General features: G+C 34.9%; 1 protein-coding gene across 1 annotated transcript in view; it reads right to left on the bottom strand.

The window, feature by feature from the left end:
• Nucleotides 1-11,737, bottom strand: part of SNTG1 (syntrophin gamma 1) — a 602,694-nt gene that overhangs the window by 143,633 nt on the left and 447,324 nt on the right. Inside the window, exon 13 of the mRNA XM_029924001.1 lies at nt 8,416-8,454. Coding sequence (XP_029779861.1) covers nt 8,416-8,454 — 39 coding nt within the window. The remainder of the gene's footprint in view (nt 1-8,415; nt 8,455-11,737) is intronic.

Here is an 11,737-nt window from a genome sequence, read left to right as displayed (position 1 = left end):
TGTGCCTGTAGGCCATCTGGATGTCCTCTTTGGAGAAGTGTAAGTTTATGTCTTCTGCCCATTTCTTCACTGGGTTATTTGTTTTTTGGGTGTGGAGTTTGGTGAGTTCCTTGTAGATTTTGGATACTAGCCCTTTATCTGATATGTCATTTGCCACTATCTTTTCCCATCCTGTCATTTGCCTATTAGTTTTCTTGATTGTTTCCTTTGCAGTGCAGAAGCTTTTTATCTTGATGAAGTCCCAAGAGTTCAGATGCTGAATTTTTTTAAACAAACTGAAGGTTTGTGGCAACCCTCTGTTAAGCAAGTCTATCAGTGCTATTTTCAGTGACTTTTGCTCACTTCGTGTATCTGTGTCAAATTATTGTAGTTTTTGGGGTGCCTGGGTGGCTCAGTTAGTTAAGCATCTTGATCTTGGTTTTGGCTCAGGTTGTGATCTCATGGTCATGCAATTGATCCCCACACTGGGCCCCACACTGAGCATGGAACCTGCTTAAGATTCTCTCTCTCTCTCTCTCTCTCTCTCTCTCTCTCTCTCTCTCTCTCTCTCTGTGTGTGTGTGTGTGTGTGTGTGTGTGTGTGTGTGTCTCCTTCTGCTCCTCTTCCCTGCTTGCATGTACTGTCTTTCTAAAATTAAAAAAAAATTGGGGACCCCTCAGTGGCTCAATTAGTCAAGCCTCCAAGTTCGGCTCAGATCATAATTCCATGGTTCATGGGTTTGAACACCACATCAGGCTCTCTGCTGACAGCTCAAAGCCTGGAGCCTGCTTCGGATTCTGTCTGTCTGTCTGTCTCTCTGCTGCCCATCCCCTGCTCATGTACACATGCTCTCTCTCTCTTTCTCTCAAAAGTAAACATTTTAAAAATGGTAGTTCTTGCAATCTTTCAATCTTTTTCATCATTATCATGTTTGTTACAGTGGTCTGTGGTACATGACTATTGTACTATTGTAATTGTTTGGGGCGCCACGAACTCTTTCCATATAAGATGGAGAGCTCAGTCAGTAACCATCTGTGTTCTGACCCCTGCACTGACCAGGGCTGTTACCCCATCTATCTCCCTTTTTTTCACTCCTTTCTTGACCCAGAAACACAACAGTCTTCAAACTGGGGGAATTAATAACCCTACATTGGCTTCTAAGACTTTAAGTAAAAGTAAGAGTCACACATCTCTCACTTTAAATCAAAAGCCAAAAATAATTAAGTGAGGAAGGTAAGTCAAAACTGAGATAGGCTCAAAGTTCTCTTTTGCCAAACAGCCAACTTTTGAATGCAAAGAAAGAGTTCTTGGAGGAAATTAAAAGTGTCACTCCAGTGAAAGCACAAATTATAAGAAAGTGGAACAAACTTATTGCTGATATGGAAAACGTTGTAGTGGTCTGAACAAAAGATCAAACCAGCCAGAACATTCCCTTAAGTCAAATCTTTATCCAGAGCAAAGCCCTGACTTCTCTTCAATCCTATGAAGTGAGAGAGCTGAGGAAGTTGTAGAGGAAAAGTCAGAAGGTAGCGGAGCTTGGCTCTTGAGGTCTAAGGAAGGAATCCATCTCCATAATATCAAAGTGCAGGGTGAGGCAGCAGGTGCTGATGAGGAAGGTTTAGCAAGTTTTCCACAAGGCCCAGCTGAGATTGTTAATGAAGGTGTCTACGTTGAACAACAGATTTTTAGTGGAGATAAAAATAGTCTTATATTGGAAGAAGATGCCATCTAGGACTTTTATGGCTAACGAGAATAAGTCAATGCCTTGCTTCAAAGCTTCACAGGACAGGCTGACCCCCATTCGGGGCTAATGTAGCTGGGGGCTTTAAGCTGGAGCTCATTTACAGTATGACTATCCTAGGGCCCTTCAGAATTACGCTAAATCTACTCTTCCAGGGCTTGATCAGTGGAACAACCAAGGTTGGATGACAGCACGTCTGTTTACAACATGTTTTACTGAATGTTTTACACTCGCTGGTGGGGCCTCCTTCTCAGGAAAAGATATTCCTTTCAAATTGTAACTGCTCATCGACAATGTGTCTCGTCACCCAAGAGCTCTGATGGAGATGTGCAGTGACATCAATGTTGTTAGCATGCCTGCGAACACAACGGCCATTCTGCAGTCTGTGTGTAATTTTGACTTTCAAGCCTTATTATTTATGAAACCACATTTCATAAGGCTATGATCGCCATAGATAGTGATTCCACTGATGGATCTGGTCACAGTAATTGAAAATCTCCTGGAAAAGACTCACCATTCCAGATGTGTCTAAGGACATTTGCGATTTATGGAAAGAGTAAAGTATCATCCTCTATAACCTTTCTTCTCAGTAATTACAGAAGATATTCATGGCAAAATATTATTTTGTGAGAATCGTGAGGTATGCTTTACAATGAGGAAATTTTAGTTAATAATGATAAAAAATGATCAATACAATAAATTATTACCTAAAAAATTTAGGCATGTACAGCAGGACGACATAGGTCTGCTTGTTTGAATGATCTCTAATCATTTACTCTAATGCATTGAGTAAATTATCATATAATTTTACACCTTGCTGAGTATCACTGCTTAACAGCTACTTAAGAGGCAGGACCCAAGACCACTATGTTTCAGTAAACATATGCTTTTCCCTTCCCATGCTTTTCAGTAAATGTATCAATTGAAGTCAAATTTCAGTGCATTTAAAAAAATAAATTATCCTGATCAAAATCTTAATAGAGAAACCAGATGGTTATATTGTAGATGCATCAAGAAAATGAGGTTACTCCTCACAAAAAGTGAAGTGAGAAATACATAATTATAATTTCAAGTCTAAACTATTATGGAAATTAAACCAAATCCCAATGGCTTTGGTTTAATACAATTCCTAATTTATTTGATTCCCAGACATTTTAATAATAAAAATGGTTTAGTGTTTCATAAGGTTGTGATCGCATAAATAAATGGTACATATTTAAAGGGGAAGGTTTAGTAAGTTGTGTCATATGCATGCACCCATAAAACCATCACTACCATCAACAGGATGAAAACAGCCATCATCTCAAAGGTCCCTCATGCTGCTTTATAATCCCTTTCTGTTGTCACCCAATCCCATTTCCTAGGCAACTGCTGATTTGCTTTCTGATTTAGTACCTTAGTTTGCAATGGCTAGAATATTATATAAATAGAAGCATGCAACATACACTCTATTTTTTAGGGGAAGGTGCCTGGTTACTTTCATTGAAGAAGACAATTTTATACCTATGCTGTAGCATGTATCAAGAATGTGTTCATTCTTACTGCGGAGTAACATTTCATTATATAATATGACACTGTGTGTCCATTCACCTGGTGGAATTTGAGTTGTTTCCAGTTTGGGGCTATTAATATATAAAGCTGCTATGAACATTTGTGAACAAGTCTTTGCATGAACACATGCTTTCATACAGTAGGTGTAGATTTAACTTTTTGGTAACTGTCAGACTGTCTCCCAAAGTGGTCATGCCATTTTGTATTCCCACCAGCAGTGTATAACAATTCTAATTGCTCTTTGACAGTATTTAGTAGGAGCAGTTACAATCAGCCATTTTAGTGTATATGTAGTGGTATTTCATTGTGTTTTTAATCTGCATGTTCTTTAAGGTTGAGTATCTGTTCACACACTTATTTGATATTTAGATACTTCTCTGGTGAAATGTCTGTTCAAATCTTGGCACATTTCTTTCACTGAGTTGTTTCATTTCTAAATATTCAATTTTCAGTTGTTAAAAAATATATTCTGGATTTAAGTCCTTTGTTCCATATGATTTGCAAATATTTTCTCCCAGTCTGTGCCCTGTATTTTTCTTTGAGTTTCTTTTGAAAAGAAAAAGGTTTAAATGTTGAGGAAGTCTCAGATTTAATCACAGTTCTTCTTTAAAGATATCCCCAAAGATCTTTACATTGAGGTCTCTACCAGAATCATGATATGTAGGGCATGGTTGTAGGAGGCAAGGACATAACAATAATACCTTTATCTTTAGGAGTTTACAGTTGGGTTTGGGCTGAGAGAGGGAGGAAGAGCTAATAGAGAATCCCATAAAATATGATCAATCCAACAAGAAAAAATGCTTCAAGTCCCAGAGAAATCTGTTGTTTAAGTGTAAAAATAAAAAAACCCTAAAATGTCTAGACATAGAAAGTAAAGCATTTTTTACTAACATTAATCTTGAAATGAAAAAAAATCTAAGTACAACACAAATCTTGTGATCCATAAAAATTTTTTAACTTAGGCAACATAAAAATACAAAGAATAAATTTCCTTCATGTGTTGAGTATGTAGTACCTATAAATAAATAATATAGGAAGAAAATAGAAACACATTCAAAATTTAAAGACAGACATATAAAAGTATATGCTAATTTCACTTAAATATGCTCACCTTCACAGATATTAGATGTGTCTTAAATGACAAACACATATGTTTTTTTCCAGTTATTCCAATAGTAATGACCAAGAGCCAGAGCATGTTAAATAAATAAGGGAGGCTGAGTTGATTCCAATATGTAGAAATGCAAAATAGAATTTGTATCAAGAAGAACAGAAATAATACATATCTGAGCTCAAGACAAAACAAAACAAAATGTAATTCCTTGTTACAGAAACAGAATAAGGAACTTCAATCAACCATATGAATGGAAATTGAAATGAGAAGTTTCTCCAGGGAAAGGCATAAGATTTAAACACAGAGGCTTGGAATTGAAATCCTCACAGTGGGAAGGAGACTGGGCTACAATATTTCTCAGAAGGAAACACCTTTACCAAATTCTTAGGCGTCTTTTCAAGATTTTTTTATTCCCATATAAGAATGTGTGTATATTTCATTCCAACCCCTTTATTAAAACACAGTGGCTTCCTGTATTTCCTATTCTTCACTTTGCTATTGCTGTGTCATAGGATTTCTTGGATGACCTTTTATACTAATACCAACAGAACTGGCTTATCCTTTTAATGGCTGCCTATATTCCACTGATTGGATATTGAGGTGGTTTCAGACCCTTCCTTGGTGTGGATTTGTTTCTATTTACCTTGCTCATGGTTACCTCGATTCTTTAATCTGGAGACTAATAGGAACACTTAACCATCATCTCTCTTCATATACTCCCTCTCACACATTTCCCCCAGTCTTTCTGAAGATTTCTTTTTTATTTTCTCATTTTAAAGTTTATGTCTTACATTAACATTTATGCTTTTCACCACTGTCAGTCTCAGATATTACTTTTAATTATATTTTTTATCTTCATCTTCTATTATTCAATTGGTTAATTGATTTTAATTTTAAATATATTCTTTTTTTAAATATTTGAATTCCTATTTGATTCTTTTGCAAATCCACATTTTTAAACACCATATCCTCTTCTTGACTTATAATTACCATTCCTTTATTTAAAAAGGACATGATAATCAAAAATAATTTTGGATGGCTTTCCCCTATTATGATCTGTTTTCCAAATAATTTACAATTTTGGATTCAAATCTTTCTAAGGAGAGTATTTTTACTGAAAATCTCATGGATTCTGGACTGTGGGAGTGTCCTTACAGAGCTAAGATCTAACACTGGCCCTGCTGGAGGGTACTGATATCTTCTGGTCCCCTTTATGTTTCACTTTTATTCTAATTTCTCCACTTAGGTTTGCTCTACCATGTACATAGCACAATTTAAAAAATAGAATCCCATAGGATGCAGAAGACTTCTGTTCCAGTGGGTGACATCTTTTTTTTTTTTCTCTTAAAGACGTAGATATGCATCAGGGATATGAAGGTGCTTGATTTTTATTGTATAACACTTGACTCTTTTAACATATCTCTAAATTATTTAATCAAAAACATGTGGATAAATATATGTATTTATATGTAATCTAAGCTTCAGAGAGTTTTACAAAAAATTAAGTTAGAAAATAATTTAAGATTAAAGCAACACATTGTAGCTTAGTCCAATATAAGGGTCCTGTTTGAATACTAAATCTGAAGGAGAAATGAGATTATAGGTGTTTTCAAAATTTTATTCATTATAAACTGGCTCACATTTTATTAAGTAGAGAATGCACCTGGGTCTCTTAATGCATTGTTATTGTGCTATGCATGTGAGTTTTCCTATGGTGTGGATATATAAATATTGAACTATAAACGAATCCTATTTCTTGAAACTCTTCATTTCCATGATGGAAAGTAGTAAGGGGGAAATCTATTAACTCTTGCTTTCAGTTTTTAAAATGGCAAGAAGAATTTGTTATGATTTTTAAAAATGAAAGATGTAAGAGATTTAAAATAATATCTTGGTATAATAATATTAAAAGGCTAGCAAGCAAAAAGTTATGAATACTAATGCTTACCTAAATGTATTATATATGTGTGTTGGAGTATTAAACAGTTTTTATTATTTATCTATATGTAACTTTTTATAGATTTTTATTTACTTTACTATTATTCAAATCCTAGATAAATGGAGCGGTGAGCAAAAATGCCACATGTCATTGAAAGGAAAATGTAGGCAGTGTTAAATGTAGTTGTCCTCATAAATAAAGAATAGCAGAGGGGTTATTAGGGTGATGACATATGTATAATAACATAAATTATAGTAATTATTAATACTTCACATGTTGAGGTTAGAAAGGGCAAGGAACACAGATCTTAGAGTCATTATTAAAGAAACATTCATCATTTATATTTTTGGCAAGAATTATCCAAATGAATAGATCTACATTTTATGTTATCTGTCCATTAAAAGATTACATTTGCTGATGGGCATTACAACTTTCCCCAAAGGCTGATGGTCCTTTCTACTTGAATAATTTCTCAGTAATGAATTTTTCCTCCACTACAGCCCAATGAAGTTGTTAAACCTTATTTCCTAAGCAGTGTCCTACCAGCATCACAAGCACAGAGGGAGAATCAGTGAGACTCAGCTCCAGCGAGTCAGTAGCTCTGGGTTAGAGTCCTATTCTCTGCACCACAGACAAGGGCCTCATATATACCCACAGTTTGGGATGGAATGTGGTGAGACACATACCATGTACACTCTCCAACCTCTGACTCTACACTGGCGTGGCTCAGGCGTGAGGCTGGAAGCAGGGTGTGCTGAAGGCTGGGAAGACCCCACTCAGAATACTTAGACACACTGAGTTCTCCAGAGCTGTTTTCATTAATATTTCAATCAATACAACTTTGCGGGCTAGTCTGGGCTAGTGGCATCATTAATAATATAATTTATACAAGAACATAAATTCTATATTCCAAAGACCAAATTTAAAATTTTAACACATTAATTATAATAATGGCATATACTGAGAATTTTACATTTGTTAATCTTCAAAGATGTGAGGGCACCCAGGATTAGATACAAAAAGTGACTTCATTTTTTATGCTGATTATTTAAAATGTTTACTATTTACCATTTATAAATAGGTAACATATATATGGATAAATATAAATAGATAACATATATATGGATAGATACATAGTTCTATATGTAGATATGTAGACATATAGATAACAAATATATAAATATTTGAGAGAAAGAACATGCTAGCAGATGGGAGTAGCAGAGGGAAAGGGAGAATTTGGAACCTGCTCCTTGCTCAGCATGGAGTCTCATGAGGCCCTCAGTCCCACAACTTTGGAATCATGATGAGCGGAAATGGAGAGTTAGGTGCTCAATCGATGGAGTCACCCAGGCAAGTCTAGATGTTTAGATTTTGATCCAAGGTTGCACAACAACGTTGATATCAAGAGTAAGAAAGTTATGATTGGTATCTGCGGCTCTACCATCAAAAAAACCCTGATGCACTTCAACTTTCATGACTCCAAAACTGAGCCTACACTGCCTTCTCTCATTCAAATGAATGTTTTTATGATGTTGATGAAGGCAATGCAAAAGAGTTCAGCTTAATAAAATTATAACTAGGTTAGTTATTTTCTATAATCAATTATTTTATCTGAAAATCAATTATTAGTCTAAAACACTGACTAAATTCTTGGCTGGATTAATCATACATTATGTTCATCCTATGCATTAGTTTAGATGCATGTAAAATATATCAGCCAATTTTGAAAATTCCTTCTAATTTTTAGATGAAACATAGGTCTCCCAAATGTTAAGATACGGTCAAACTCTCTTATGTAAATAGCTCCCTTAGTTCTTCAACATGATATTCAAATAAATATATGTGTTTTGTCAAGTTATAGTTTTGACTTAGGTTATGTAGATAAATATTTTTTTAAAACTGCTTTTAATATGATTAGAGAAATATATTACATAATATGAAAAGAATCTAATAAGTTATGTATTTTCCTGGAGAGCAAATAACAGTGCCAATTACTTCCACCTAAAAACTAAATGTAATCAAGATTATTTTCTATAATAGATAACTGAAAGTAATATGTGATTTGTCTCTCCAAGTATGTTTTCATCTTACCTGCTGGTTTACTGGAAAGTTTCTGTTGATTTTTTTAATCTGCAATGATAAATAAATAAGAGTGAGAATAACCAACAAAGTTACACAAGAACCCCCACATTTTATAATTTATTTTTAGTGAGTTAGTATATACAATGTTCTAAATTGATCTATTAAAATCATCACATGTCAAAACCAATTACAAATTTAAAAAATGTTGGCTACCAAAAGTATCCCAAATTTGATACATACACATTTTCAAGAAGATTTTCATGTAATGATTTTCTTATTTATGAGAAACAAAAAGCCACGTTAAGAGACAATCTATCAAGAATACAGAATAAATTTATGTAATTTAAGTTTTCACTTTACTTTTTTTGACATTTACTTTAAGGTAACCTTTTCTTACATTATCTTTAGGACAATTTTATGAGTGACATTTCATAACATTTTAAAGTAAATCTTCAGAGAAAAATTTCATGTATTAAGTCATATTAATTAAACTCCAACTGAAAATGAATATCAAATTTTGGACAAATGGCCTTATAATACACAATGTCTTTTGTTAAACAGAAACTTTACTAATTAAAACCAATTTTTATTTTTCATTGGCTTTGTAGAGAAACTTAAAGAATGCTGACTCTGTATAGTATAATCTCACATCACGATAAACACGGACTTTTCACTTAGAAATTATTTTACCTACTTATTTGATTTTTCCCTGTTGTTAGTTTTTAGTTCCCTTTGTCCTACTGATAAATGTGAACTAAATGGCAATGCAATGGATATGATGCACAAAGTTGGAGAATCATCAAATGGCTCATGTACAAAATTACTGTCAACATATGTGTCATTTAAAATATCCATGAAAAGAAAATTTTGTAGGATGTATGTGATTTCAGCAGGGACACATACAAAAAAAATACCTTTCTTACATTACTATAGTCAGCTCAAAATTGTTTTTGTTTTGGTGAGGAATCAGCTAAAGAAATCTCTAAAACTACTGGTGTCTTCAGCTAAAATCAGGATAGTTTGGAGACACAAACAGAAAAACAAAACCAGTTTCCTAAACATCTTTTATTATCAATAAAAAAAATCCATATTGAAAACTTGGCAGAACAGTGTTTTTCGCTAGTTCTTATGGTTTGTTATAAAAAAATCATAAAATTATACCAATAGTTTGTATGGACCTTTGTCTTCTGGCACAAACTCTCTAGCTTTGGAGATTTCTATGTTTTAATCTAAAAGAAAAATCCAAATAATCTCAGTAAATGTAATGATGCTCAGGCCACAGTGGTTACGGATGTAAATGTGCACATGCACATATATGTAAGATTCAATAAACGCAGTGAGAATGGTGGAGACTGTCATTCACTGTCTTCTAAAATCTTTTCAATAATCTTCTATCAATGTCACGGTGCTGCAAGTCCTGGAACACGAAAATGAAAGGCATTCTGTTCAGAGACAAGAGCATAATGATGCTCGTTTACAGAGTCTGAGAAGGCCAAGTTGCTGCACTGTGAAGGGATTAAAGTTCAGTGCAGGAGCTGCAATGTAGATGCATAATAACTTTATCAGACTGCGGTCACAGAGACCTCCTTTCAAATTCAGCCGTACCTGTTACTATATACCATCAGGCAAGTTATTAACTACCCTGTGTCTAATTTCCATCCTATGTCAAAAGTGTATAACTATGTTAGGCCCATATATTTGTTGGAAAAGTAAATGAAAACACAAATGTCGTGAAGTTAGAGCTCAATATGTGATGATTGTTAATATAATAAAAATAATACATACAATTAATATAAAAGAAGTCTGAATTTCCTTTGAAGACAATGAGGGTGTTTTAAAGAGGCTAACCAAAGATACCTCTTTTCTCCTACACTTTGTGAACCCACTACTGTTTTCTTGTCAACTCTAGATTAATATCTATACACCCAGGCATCAAGTGAGTGACAATTATGAATGAACCAGGCTGGGGTCCAGAGCAGAGGTTGCTGGTTGTCCACTTCCAGAACCTCAATCACTTGCACCCGAGGCAGGGCTCCATCCCACGAACTGGGAGTTCATGACCTGAACCAAAACCAAAAGCTGATTAACCAACCAACAGAGACCCAGGTGCCTCTAAATAATATGTTTTTAATGAAATGCATCCATTGAGCAAAGTTTTAAAAATTATCTACTTTTGGGGCAGGCGCCTGGGTGGCTCAGTCAATTAAGCGTTGGACTTTAGCTCAGGTCATGATCTCACAGTTCCTGAGTTCTAGCTCCTTGTTGGGCTCCATGCTAACAGGTCAGAGCCTAGAGCCTGCTTTGGATTCTGTGTCTCCCTCTCTCTCTGCCCTTCCCCTGCTTGTACTTTGTGTGTCCATCTCTCAAAAATAAACATTGATATTTTTTAAAAATGTCTACTTTTGGAAACAATATTAATTCTAAATAATGGAAATCCTAAGTTATCTGCATTATTTTTTAAATATTTATTGTCAAATTGGTTTCCATACAACACCCAGTGCTCTTCCCCACAAGTGCCCTCCTCCATCACCACCACCTCTTTTCCCTCTTTCCCCTTCAGTCCTCAGTTCATTTTCAGCATTCAATAGTCTCTCAACTTTTGCGTCCCTTTCTCTCCCCAACTCTCTTTCCCGCTTCCCCTCCCCCTGGTCCTCCATTAGGTTTCTCCGGTTTTCCTGTTAGACCTATGAGTGCAAACATATGGTTTCTGTCCTTCTCTGCCTGACTTATTTCACTTAGTATGACACCCTCAAGATCCAACCACTTTCCTACAAATGGCCATATGTCATTCTCTCTCATTGCCATGTAGTACTCCACTGTATATGTATACCACACCTTCTTGGTCCATCTGCATTATTTTTAAGACTGCTCTTCAAATAAGGAAATTTAAAATTTATTGAAAAGATTTTTAATGTTAAACTTCTTAGAAACCAATGTTAATTATGTTATCAGAACCAGTCATTTGTGTTATGAGAAGCCGAAAAATTAAAATAATCTTGAACAAAATAGAGTCAGAATGTGAACATGAAGGCTCGAAGCATGGAAAGGATATAACTGTTGTCCCATCACACTAGCTGCTTATGGAGCAGGGTAACTTAAATTATTGATCCTTAGGCTGTAGAGGAAGGAGCGTGTGATTTTGACGAGGATTGCCTAAAAGTCATTCTATAAGAGCAGCAAGAGACATCAACAACCACCAAGTGCATTCAGGTGAAGGGAATCTACATTAAGGCTTTTAGTCCAAAAGAGAAAGGTAAACCTGAAAAACCTGAATGTTTAACATCATGTTGATTTAAGCTAAGAATGTGAAACACAATTAAAGCCTACTTGA

This window comes from Suricata suricatta, chromosome 15, assembly GCF_006229205.1.
Source record: "Suricata suricatta isolate VVHF042 chromosome 15, meerkat_22Aug2017_6uvM2_HiC, whole genome shotgun sequence".
Lineage (NCBI taxonomy): Eukaryota > Metazoa > Chordata > Mammalia > Carnivora > Herpestidae > Suricata > Suricata suricatta.
The sequence above is the reverse complement of the archived record's forward strand: the minus strand, read 5'-3'. Positions and strand labels throughout refer to the sequence as shown.